Source organism: Argiope bruennichi, chromosome 11, assembly GCF_947563725.1.
Source record: "Argiope bruennichi chromosome 11, qqArgBrue1.1, whole genome shotgun sequence".
In the NCBI taxonomy this organism is placed as follows: Eukaryota; Metazoa; Arthropoda; class Arachnida; order Araneae; family Araneidae; genus Argiope; species Argiope bruennichi.
This window is the reverse complement of record NC_079161.1, coordinates 31,771,215-31,784,232: the sequence shown is the minus strand read 5'-3', so window position 1 is coordinate 31,784,232 and position 13,018 is coordinate 31,771,215. Positions and strand designations below refer to the sequence as shown.

At 31.1% G+C, this 13,018-nt stretch overlaps 1 protein-coding gene across 4 annotated transcripts in view; it reads right to left on the bottom strand.

Annotated features, from left to right (window-relative positions):
• Nucleotides 1–13,018, bottom strand: part of LOC129957200 (uncharacterized) — a 44,363-nt gene that overhangs the window by 21,024 nt on the left and 10,321 nt on the right. The window contains exon 2 of one of the 4 annotated variants that reach the window (XM_056069407.1): nucleotides 8,677–10,374. The exons of the other annotated variants lie outside the window; for them this stretch is intronic. Coding sequence (XP_055925382.1) covers nucleotides 8,907–10,374 — 1,468 coding nt within the window. The 3' untranslated portion in view covers nucleotides 8,677–8,906. Of the gene's footprint in view, nucleotides 1–8,676; nucleotides 10,375–13,018 lie in introns of those variants that run through there. 4 annotated transcript variants of the gene reach the window in all.

The following is a 13,018-nucleotide window of genomic DNA, read 5'->3' as shown; positions in this document are numbered from 1 at the left end:
AATCTATTTCTAAATGAGACCATTTAATCTTTCGTATACATTATGCATTCAATTCGAATATAAACACCAGTTTAAAATTCACACTCATATAGATAACTCGATATATGCAATCCATATTAGAAATAAATAAATATTAAGCTTAAAAGCAAAAATGGCATAGGAAATATTTACTTTTCTGTTAACTTCAAAAAATTGCTTTAATATTCAGTTAGTAGTTTCTAATAGTTGCACTTTGCTGGGATTAAGCTGCATTTGCGCTTTTCCACTAATTGCAAAAGTATAAAACATTTTGCAATTTTCTTCTCTTTTGGATTAGAACCATGGATTCTGAGTTGTTGAGGTTAAAAGAAGCTTTTTTTCTTTCAGGCTGATTTTTGCTTTTAAAATTAATATTTATTAATTTGTTATTTGGATAGGTTCATTTGTGTTTTAGATACAGCAGTATCAGGGCACTCTAAATACAGTGCATCTTTCTTTTAACAGTTTTGACATGGGAAATATTTACTTTTAAGATAGTTTCAAAAAAAAAATTGTTTTAATTTTTGGATGGTAGTTTTTTTATAGCTGCACTTTGCTGGAATTGCGCTGCATTTGCGCTTTTCCACTAATTGCAAAAGTTTAAAACATTTTACAATTTTTTTTCTCTCTTTTGGATTGGAACCATGAATTCTGAGTTGTTGAGGTTAAAAGTTTTTTTTTTTTTTTTTTTGCTTTTAAAATTAATATTTATTTATTTATTATTTGGACAGGTTCATTTGTGTTTTAGATATAGCAGTATTAGCGCACTCTAAATACAATGCATCTTTCTTTTAATAGTTTTGACTTGGAAAATATTTATTTTAAGTTAGTTTCAAAAAAATTGCTTTCATTTTTGGTTGGTAGTTTCTTGATATATGCAATCTTTGATATATTTATTATGACTTTTGATAATCTTTGGGATTTACCTCAGTATTTTATGTTTTGGATAAAATTTGGTATAGCCAAATTTTCATCCAATTTTCGTTCAAACCTCTTTAAGTTCGAATTATATCTGCTATATCTGTGAAAATGATAACTCAAAAACGAATATGAAAACTCAAAGCCACATAGCATAATTTCCATAAGCTGCGTGTTTTGTTTTTTTTGTGTGTGTGTGTGTTCTTTTGAATAAATTATTTTTTTTAATGAACCTCTTTATTTTGAAGCTTTTGTTAATTTGATGGTCTTTTGGTTTGATATATGCTGCCTGCGTTACTGAGAATATACAACATTAAAAATATTGTAATAATAAAAGACAACCGTTGAGATTTTAACCCACGTATAAGTACTTTTATTAATCTTTTTTAAATTGCTATTAATTGCACTATATTTGCCAATGACAAGCATTTAATCCTAAAGTTTGGCAATGACGCTTTTAATCCAATTAATGTTTACAATTGAAATATTTAAATGCACAACAGAGAAGATAATGATTCAATATTAATTAAGAAAAGCAAACGATTTTTTCCTCCAACGGAAATGAAAATTCAATCGTTAAATTCGTATTCTCAATCATAAAATGTTATAGTTTGCATTTAATTGAAAAAAAGAATATTTGCAAAAGATAGTTAATTCCTTCAAATATGTTTAAAATGCAGAGGTAAACTTTCAGTTCTTGCCGATTAATACAAACTTAGGCACTTGTTAAAATGATAATAATTAATCAATAATATAAACTTTGTAACAAATTTAAGCGGGGGGAGAAAGGAAAATTAATTGGTATGTTGTCGGAAAAAGATACTGATTCGTATTAAAATACTTTAGAGCAATTTTTATTTACTGTAAAGGTCCAAAACATTAAATTATAATCTAGAAATGAAAGATTTCTGGTTGTAAAAATTGTTAATTCCATTTTTTACAAAATAATAAACATTTTTCAATGATAAAGCACTTTTTTTATTTGTTGTTGCATTTTTTTATAACATTTTGAGATTAACAACGACAGATAATCTCAGTCACATTTAACGATATTATACAAAATATTCTCCGCGCAACTCCTAAAAGTTTTTTTGCCTCTTCAATTACCCATACAAGCAATCAATATACAATTTTAAATTAAAATAAAATAGCGCAATCAAAAACGGCATGGCCCACACATGCACGTGAAAAAAACCGAAGCAAAAAGTATCTAATGGGAGCTGAAATCAAGGCCAAAGAGTGATGAAGAATTCTGGAAATGCGCTCATTCTTCCAGGTAGTACCCCTCAGCGTAGTAGAATCGTCAAAAAGTGGAAGTCTCGTGATACTGAAACGAATACTAAGTGTTCTGCGAGTTCAAATGGATGATTTTTGTACTTTAAATTAGTATGAAAGTTACTTTAAAGATTACTGTTTTTCGAAAAACATTTAAAAGTCTATTTCTTCAGCATAATAATGTTTGAGTTAGGATATTGTAAAATACCTTTTCATCACTTTTTTTCTGAAAACACAATACATTTGAAATTGTAAAACAACACTATTAAAATTAGAGCCTCAGTGCTTAGGCGTTTCTACTCAGTTTGAGGTAATAAGTAGCAGAGGGAAAAACAGAAGAAAGTACCATTGGTTCGTCAGCTACGTAGAAGGATTGTTTATATAAGCTTAAGCTGTAAATTGAAGCAGTTTTTTAGATGCAATTTAAATTTCGGAAGAATCCCGCTGGAGGTTTAAGTAGCAAAGTTCATAGAGTAAGGAAAGGCGTATTTCCCATTGCAGTGGGCATTGTTAATCTGTTCCTTGATTGAACAGAATTTTGAGTTGATTAAAAACAGAAACAGAATTGAACAGAAATTTGAATTTTGAGTTGATTAAAAAATTTTCTTGAAAGTTCTTTGATGGAATCATATAGCTGTTGAGTTTTAAGATCTCTGTATAAAATATGATTCCGGATAAACCATGGAGCATTGATAATGATACGAAGTATTTTATTTTGTAAACCTTGAATTTCGTTTGGGTTCGTTTTAGCAGCGAGTTCGCAAATTTGAGCAACGTAAGCTAGAATAGGTCTTAAAACGTGTTTGTAAAATAACATTTTAATGTTTAGTCAAAGGGGGGGGGGGCGTTTGCCAATGAGTGGGATAATGAGGTGAACTTTAGCCCAGCACTTCTTTTTAGTACCTTTGATATGATTTTTAAAAGTGAATTTACTGTCTAGGATCAGTCCAATTAACTTGATTTCTTTTTCCTAAGACATATTAGAGGGCCGCAGTGGTCTGGTGGTAAGGTCTCTTTCTAAGGTCTAAAGGTTTCAGGTTCATGACTCGATTCCGCCGAAGACTCGTCGTGTAAGCGGGTCTGGTGCACATTAAAATCCGTCCAGGCCAAACGTCCTCCTGCTGGGGGGTATAGTGTGGAGGGAGGATGGCAGCTCAGGTGTCGTCCTTCTCATCTGACCACGCTTCAAAATGACGAAATCCGTCCCAAAATAGCTTTAGTGTTGCTTTAAAACGGGATGTTAATGTAACTAAACTAAATTAAACTAAAACCAAAACAGATTATCGTCGAAGAATGTGAGCATAGGTAGCATACTAGATATTACATAAGTGTACATGTTAAGTAGCATTAAAATGATACTTTTGAAGTGTTAAAAAAATAAATGAAAACAAAAATAGGGAAGCAAAATTTTACAAACAGGGAAACAGATATTGAAAACGACAAAAATATTAAAGTAGCATTTATTTATTTGCTTGTAAGTGGAAGAAAATTGCTATAATTTTACTTTAATCTAATTCCAGCACTACATGTTTTCAACAAATAAAAGCAAACGCTCATTTAAATGCGTTTAATGCACACTAGTACACTAAAAATGATTTTTGATTTGTTTTAGACTTTTTAAAAAATTGCATAACTCTATTGTCAGCTTGTATGATAAATTGGCAAGGATTTCCCTCAAGATTTCAATATGGAAGTAAATAAAAAAAAGTAATTAAAAATTTTGACTTAAATATTTTATTACCAATTGTAACTTACTGCATTTATAATTTTTCATTGATTTAGAAAAATTTTCCAGCATTATTCTTCCTAATTTAATTGAAAATTAAATTTAAATTTAATTTATCTAAATTGAGCGACGATGGCGCCTTTAAAATAAATCAGAATCCGCGATATCAGCGATGTTGATTCTACTTAAAAAGGAAAATCGCGCTATAAATATTGGAATTCGATGTAAATAGTTGAGCTCAAAATTGTTTTTTTCTTTAAATAAATAATATAATAATAGCAATTCTTTTTATGATATTAGCTTTAGAGATATTGGTGATTTAATAATGTTTTTATTACCTTTAATTTTTAGTAATTTTCTCAATATTCATTGACTTTGAAATTTAATGTTGATGTGATGTTTTAACTCCGTATTTTCGTTAGAGCTCATTACTTTCTCGCGTAGGTAGCATAGAGAAAATAGAATCGTCAAAAAATTCGAACTGGAGAATTGGAACAATCTCCACGTTTTAGATCTCCCTGAGTTCAAAAAGACATATTTTTGGAACATGTCCGTCTGTCTGTCTGTGACAAAGTTAACTCAAAAAGCTTTAAGCTATAGAGTAGAAACTTGCTATGCGGTCTTTACACCTAATTTGTAAATATCTATCAATTTCTGAGTAAACTCTGTTTAGATGATGTTCGTGAATATAAATTAAATTCGTAAATATAAACTGTTTGAATATAAATTAACACGATAAATAAAAAACTAAGAAAGCTAGATAGATAAAATTTGGTGCACAGATTTAACATCTATAGTGTAGTCACCTGTCAAATTTTGAGCAAAATCCAGCAAAGGGTTGATTGTCTGTCGGTCTGTACTTTCAGAAGCATGTGAACGGAATAATTCAAAAACTCTTCCATATAAAAAAAAAAAAAAAAAAAAAAAAAAAAAAAAACACCTCAATTTAAATTTAAAAAAAAAAAAAAAACTTCCATTTCATAAAAATTCCATTCAAAAAACTCCCACACATAAATTGATAGATTAAATGTATCAATTTATGTGTGGGATTTTGTGAAAACAAGTGAAGTTTTGTATCATGTCTTTGTTCCAATGGGTACAGAAAAATGTGTCTAAATCACAAATTTGATTTTCGGATACTATTACAGACATGCAAGGACTAATCACCATAACACTGGCCAATGTTGGCGCATAAGATTCAGTAAAAACACTGAATTCACGCCGAGAATTAATATTTCGTAACTCTTGTACACCAATGCCATGCAAGGCATTCTCTGGAATAATAAATTTATTAGAAAGTATGGGGGAAAGTTTTGAGAAGACCACTCCAGCTGGTTTATTTTATGTTTCATTTGGCTATTTCCGAACATTTTTCACTCTTCCCCCCCCCCCTTTAAAAAAATATAAGAGGGGCATACCTTATGTGAACAAGATTGCAATGTAAAATATGTATCTTCAACTTCGCATTATAAAATACGTCGAAACAATTTCGACACTCCTAGATCTACAATATATACACGATGCAAACGCCTATACGGAAAACCACCACTGGCTAAAAATACTTTATTAGCCGTGCTCAAAAGATTTTTAGAAGTAAAATTATTAATTCTAGAAGAATGAATTGATATTAAAGAAGAACGAATTTTGGCTAATGCAGAATTTGAGACTCCGCAAGAAATTAAAAATAGGAAGCTAATACAAATGAGAAAGTTTGAAATTATAGCAAATCTGGAGCTAGTAAAAACTGACCAGGAAAAATAATGCAATCGAAAAGCAGCTTTACAAATTGCCTAAGGAATATCTACTTTCATCACTGGAAAGTTGAACCAATAAAACTTAGTAATTGTTATGGATATAAAATGTTCTTTGTTCTAAAGAATTTACGAGAGACACAATGCTAGTTTAATTTGATTAATGTAATATTTTAATTTCTGGAGAAATCGTGTTGCTGCCGCAGTTATAGTTGATTTTTCATGTTTATCAATGTAAAACTCTTTGATTGAATAACCTAACATAATAATGGCAAGGTTTTTCTCCGAGGACAAACTCTTCGCAATCAGAAAAGAAAATGGAAATGCTGGTCGAAAAATTTTAAATACTGGGCAAAAAGTTATAGAAAGTTACCAACAAATAACCCATGACAAACTTCCTACATTGTTTAACTAGAACGAATTCCAATTCAATTAACTCAAGTGCTTCACTCGGATTTCTGTCGGAAATTAATGTTCTCACATGATAACTTGAAATTTGCGATAACAGATTTCAATTTTTATTTTATTAATCCTGTTTTGCTTTGACAACATTTGTTAGTTTTTAAAAAGTGTATTGTAATAAAATGATCAATCGAATGAATCCTTTCAATAAAAAACAAAAGACTGAGGAGGTAACAGATTGTTACTATAATCCCTAAATTACATATTTGTAAAGTATTTCATCTAAACTTAGTAAAAAATGAAGTCTCCTAAGACGTCTGTATGTTTGAAAGAGAAAAGCTAAAAACTCGAGAAATACTTAATTGATATTGCAGATATTTGTACCATTTTGTAGGGCATTTGTTGGGGAAGGTTTTAGTATATTGAAGTCATATCAAAACATAAAAATGAGGTTTATAACTGCGATTTTAATTATTTTCCTGCGACGGTTCGCGCATGCGTAAAACAGCAGTATCTGTGCATTGCACTTATCCGCACATGCGCAAATAGCAAAAGCTATATCTATATGCGATGCATTTCTTTGTTTACGTCTGATTTTAAACAGTAATTCAAAACTCATTATGCAAAAAAAAAAAAAGACAACTTTCACGGAGCACATTAAATGCCAAAACGCTTCGTTCGTTGCGCGATAATGACAAAGTAGAGGAAAGAAACGTTCGGTTAGCGAATATCAGAGAATGAATGTCCACACTTAGGGAAGGAGGTTTGTCTGACGTTGCGCGACATGCCCATGTGATATCGGGTGGAGGCTAAACTTTAGTTTAAAGCTAATTTTCCCTCTTGGACGTTATGCCACGGCCAACGCTGTGCGGGTATTGCTAGTTATAATATAAAAACCAAACCAAAAACATATTGCTTCAAATATAACAATTATGTTCCATTCAACTTACAGACGGATTTCAAATTTCCTTGCTTGCTGTAAAGAAATGAATACACATATTCCATTATACGCAATATTGACTATAACTAAACTGTCAGGCGTACCAAATATATTTTTGGCGCCGAGTGACATACATAAAATTCTAAAAAATGGTGGTCGTGACATCTAATGAGTTAAAATATGTTATATAAAAGTTAAAGTATAAATGCGTCAGTATTAGGCATGAAATATTATCGTCCAAACAAATATTTCTGGTAAATTAAAAGTAATATCAAATAAAATATATTCTTAAAATAATCTTCAAACTGAAGTATAGGGACGGGGAGTAGGCGTGCCGTTTGTTCTAGAATTAAACGATATTAAATGAATTTTACAAGTAGGGCTGAATGAAGCCCCCGTAAAAACTATTAGCAATACCAATTCCATCTATTTAATTTACCAGACTTCCATCACCAGGTATTTTTTATTCATTCTTTTAAATAAACAGTGATATGAAAGAGAGAAATGAAAAAATAATACAATCTATTAAAGCAATTTAATGGGATTGTTTGTTGCTTCTTAAAAAGAGCAGCTTCTTTTTAAAAGCAACAAACAATCTCATACGAAATTTAACTTCCAATGTTTTCCCAAAATCTTTAGCAATATAGAATGTTTAATAAGAGAAGGTTTATCTATTTTCAAACATATATTATATTATTTTCTAATCTGTTTTTTTTCACAACTAAAGGTATGCTATCAAGTTTATTCTCTCTGATTTTTAGCTCATTAGATGGCGCTGAGATCGTTCAATTTATTTTTTATGATGATAGGCAATTTGACCAAGCCTTGTAGGCGTATTCAGTTTAATTTTATGGTCTGCACTGATAGGTTCAATTTTCTTCATAAAAATTTTTGGTGAAAAGATGAAAGTAAATAAACCGGAACAGAACAGTTTATTTACTTTCAATGAGTATTTCTTTGCTGATTTGAATTCTGAAATAATATTTTGCTTATTATTAATGTGTAATTTAATGTCTTTCATTTATTAATTCTTATCTTCACAAATTTTAATTTCTTGGGATTTTCGGGTCACGAGGTCAATATTCGGACGGAAGTCAAGACCCCTCCCAAAAAAAAAAAAAAAAAAAAAAAAAAAAAATCTGTGTCTGTGGATGACCCTTAAAAAAGTCTGCGGGCCGGATTTTTCATTTCCTTCTGTTTTATTCTAGTTAATTCATTATTGCATTTAAATTTAATATTTATTGCGAATTTGGTTAAGTTCATTTGTATTTTAGATGTAACAGCATTAACGCGCTCTAAATACAATAAATATTTTATTAGTTTTGATTCAGGAAATATTTAATTTTCATTTAATTTCATAAAAATTGAGTGATTTTTTTTTTTGGTTGATAATTTCTTTACATTCTATTTAAAGTCACTTTCAAAACAGTTAGTGAATAATATCTCGAATATAAAAAATCAAGATTAAAACTAATGGATGAATAAAAAGCATTTTACAACAAAAAAAATTACAACCCATTTTTTTATGAAATCTAAATACTCTAATATAAAATCTGGTAGAATTGTAAATTTCAGATGTAAAAAAAATTAAAACGTTTCTGTATGCGCGAATTTGAAAAACTAGACTAAAATCTGACACTTGATTTCGATTTAAATGGATTCGAGTGAATGTTTATTTCTTAAGAAATCAATAAAAGCAACAAATTCGATCACTGAGAATGTCGGGAAGGAATGTAGGAGATTTATGAACCACCACAAAGTAGGAAGATGCCTACTCAACTTATTTAATAATCCATGTTTCTTTTATATCTCTTTTTAAAATTTTCAGATGTAGTCAAAAGAAGAAGCTTCTTTGGAAATGTTACAACAGTTTACTTTAATTGAACGTACTGAAAGATCGTTTCATAGCTTTTCTATTTTTTTCACGAGTAAGATTCAATTCATCAATCAGTTTCTTAACACTAGGGAAAATTTCTTGTCGAGGTGCTGAAATATTCACTTCCTCCAGAGACACTGCCGATTCTAGAAATAGCTGAATACCTTTTTCCGATAAATGACATTCCTTAATGTCACTAATTCTTAGTCTTTCCAGTGGATTCAACTTTAATACTTCAATTAAGAGACTGTCTTCAAGACATAAAGCGTTGTCAATAGTCAATTCCTGCAGGGCCTTGCAGCTAGATAGGAGGAACCGAAAAGCATTTTGGTCACTGCCCATAATATACAGCTTCTTCAGAAAAAGCATGCTTTGAGGCTTGACAGGCCCACTGAGGGTTGCAAATCTACCTAATTCAAGGCTCTCTAAACGAGGGCATAAATCACAGATCACGTCTACTTGAATACGATTCTTGTCATTAAAAGTTAGATGCTTCAGCTTTCCCCCGATTACTTGGAGAAGTGAAAAGAAGTCTGCTTTATAATTACCATCACATTCCCAGAAACTTATTTTAAGGTGAGTCAGATGTTTCAAATGTCTCAAACTCTCCAAGGAATCTTTGTGACTCACATAAATTATCAACTTTTCTACAAAAGGGCATAGAGACACTGCAGTTCTTACTTTCTCAGGAAAGCAGGACTTGTATGAAAAACAATAATCAGCAAGTATAGTAAACAATTTATCTTTATTCTTCCCCCAACGACACATTTTTAATTGGAAATGAGCAGATTTAGTAGTATTGTCCGTTTCATACTTTTGCTCAGCGCCTGCTTGAATTTCTTCTAAAGTATTCAGGGAATCATTGCATCCTACTGAAATCAGATAGGGACAGTGCTGCAGAACAGCAGCTACAACGTCACCATTCCTTTCGAAACTATCGAACACTTGTAGATTTCTTAGAGATGACAACGAGGATAAATCCAAACACCCGCCCGCATAAATAATTCTTTGAAGAGACACGTGGAATTTGAGAACTCTCAATTCTTTACAATTTCGGAAGATATCAAAGTCAAGGAATTGCCACGAGTGGAATTCTTCTAATTTCGAACAGGAGCGTATCGCAGCATTTATCAAAGGCGTGGTTTCTGACCTCCAACTGAACAAAGAAAGATGTCTTAAAGTCTTGAAGCCATTTCTTTCTATTACTTCCTGAAATAAATCACGCTCATCTTCAAGATTGTATCCGCAAAAATCCAGGCGTGTCAATGAACCACTTGTTAAAAGCAGGAAAATCTCAGATATCTTTCGAAAATCACCAGATTCCATCACATCGTCAATGATTTTACTCGGGAGGCTCAAAAAAGGATTTACAGGACATGAAATCCAAATTCCTGCTTTCATATGGCGGGCCACTGCTTTCAGGCAAACTTGGTAAAACGATAATTCAGACATCCCAAAGCAGCTTGTCCTACAAATTAAAAGAAAAAAAGACAAAAAAATTACAAGCTAGGAAAAGAAATACGGTGTTGTTCCACTGCATTTTTCTTTTAACTTTTCCAAAAGGGCAGATTTTATTATTATTTTTTATATACTTGATTGATCATTTCCGATTCAAAAATTTTCGGATGCATACTCTCAAGATTAAACGTACAGCATAGCCATGGATAATAGTCCATTCTTTAATTTCGTCATTTACAACACTATCTGTTGCTTTTCTGCGATTGGCAGTGCATTTCGGCAGCACGATTTATATTTTGTTTTGGTTTACAATACTATATCTTTGGTCCCTTCAATATACATGCAAGTATACTGTATCTACTGCTGGCAATAGTATGGTATTTCTTTATTTATTGTTATTACAGACGATATCTAGGCAGGAATGGCAACAGCTCAAAGTTTGTTTTTGTTTTTAAAAAAGTACTAAAGGATATGTACGCACCAGAATAAACTAGGACTGTGTTTTGTCATTAAATAAATGTCATGTTTTTTTCCTTTTAAAACGACTAATGAAAGAATAATTAAGTACCTAATTACAAAATAAAACAACATGTACAAGCGGAATACTATGCACGTTTTATATTACAACTCGCAGTTAGTTCGAAGGGTATTTAAGAGGTTTCGTTTTCAACTTTATTTACGTATTATTTAGGCAAATAACAAATAAAAAGAAACATTCATATAAGAATTAGATTTTAGATTTTTCTCTTTCCTGACGATAAATTATTCACATTCTGTGAATATATTTAATAGCGAAAAATAACGATAAGATTCCATTTCGTGAATATATTTTCCAAAAATGCATTTTCTTTTTTCTTTTGATAATCACAGAAATGATTAGTTGCAATAAACAATTCGTATTGCTTTATACATAAAGGGTGTCCCAAAATTACCGCAATATTTGAATTTGCCCTTATTCGTGCAGTAAAGTGTTGGCCACCCTAGTAATAAAACCATTTGACAGCTGATAGTTTAAGGTTAGTAAAAATGGAAAGTTACACGATAGAACAACGTGTTAACGCAACATTGGAATTAAATAAATGATACTGTTTAATTTTTTCTTTAAATTGCTATATTTTTACTGAATCGTAAAGTACACAGGATAGGGTTCTGTACGAGAAGACTCGTAAGGGAAATGGTCTCAACTGTTTTGATGGCATAAACTCACACTTTTGTCGAAATCTTCCACGACTATTCTGCATAAATGTGAACGAATTTCGTTGACACAGCGTTGAATTTTCTGCTTCAATGCACTCGTGCTTGTGGGCTTGCTGAAAAGAACTTTGACTTCAAATAACCCAATAAAAAGAAATCTAATGGTGTTAAATCACAAGATCTAGGGAGCCAATTCCCAAATTTTCGAACTGTGGCAGGTCATTATTTTAGAAATATTGTTCAAAAATGAAAACACGTAGTTCTATCGTCTACCCTCTATTTTTACTAACTCTAAACTATCAATTGTCAAATGGTTTTTTAAATAAAATTGCTAACACTTTACGGCACGAATGACGGCAAATCCAAAAGCGGCCCAGCCGTTCGTCCAGTTCATTAAATTCGTTTATGTTAAATCAGTGTGTGATTCTTGTAATAGGAGCCATCTCTAAGCATTCATCTCAACCGGGCTTTCCCCTAGGGCCCGTGTGAGATATTTGATTTGATACATAATCCGATTAGTAGAGGCCTGTTTTTCGAGCCAGAGTTAACATATCTCTACATATATATATATATATATATATATATATATATATATATATATATATATATATAATTTTTAAAAGCAGAAGTCAGGTTTGAAGACATTAAAGAGACATTCGATTTCTATTTTTTTTTTTTTTTCATTTTATTTTGGAGAAGCACGCTTTATTTACAAGCAGGAGCGACGAATACACACATACAACATAGAACTATACAGAGCGAAAAAGGAGAATGAAGACCAACTGAACATTTTATCCCTAATCTTATATAACATGAGATTTCCGCCACGTGTCGATTCAATACACGTGTTGATCATTGACAAGGACAACGGAGGGATCATTTTCACTCGGCACGTGGAACTGATGGTGCATCATTTTTATAAAGCTTCAATTGAATTAATTAAACAGAAGTGGAATGGGATCAGAAACAAGAGAACACTTTAGAATGACTTTGACATGGGCCGAATTAGGACAAAAATTAGGAAATTACTTACGATTAAATTAAATTTTAAAATATCATAACACACACACATGTATAATGGAAGGTGTGTGGATGGAAATGTAATTTCAACATTTCAAAACAATAATTTAATATGTACAAAAATAATTATTTTCTTGAATTAAATTAATATATACCATTGTATTTATTGCTTCTTCTTCTCCGTTTGGAGCAGAAATTAATTTACGCAGTCCCAAAGTGTATAGCATAATCAAGTATTCATTTCGCCTATTTTTTCATTCATTAATTATGCTGATAATATATATATCTTATACACGATATTCTGGTACACGAAGGAACAAATAATAATAATAAATCAATTAATAAAATACACAGGCTGTTTTCCTTCAGACGAAGTAAGTCCAAAATTAAACACAGATCTGTCATTTGGATATATGGTATACATATAAAAGTTTATTATT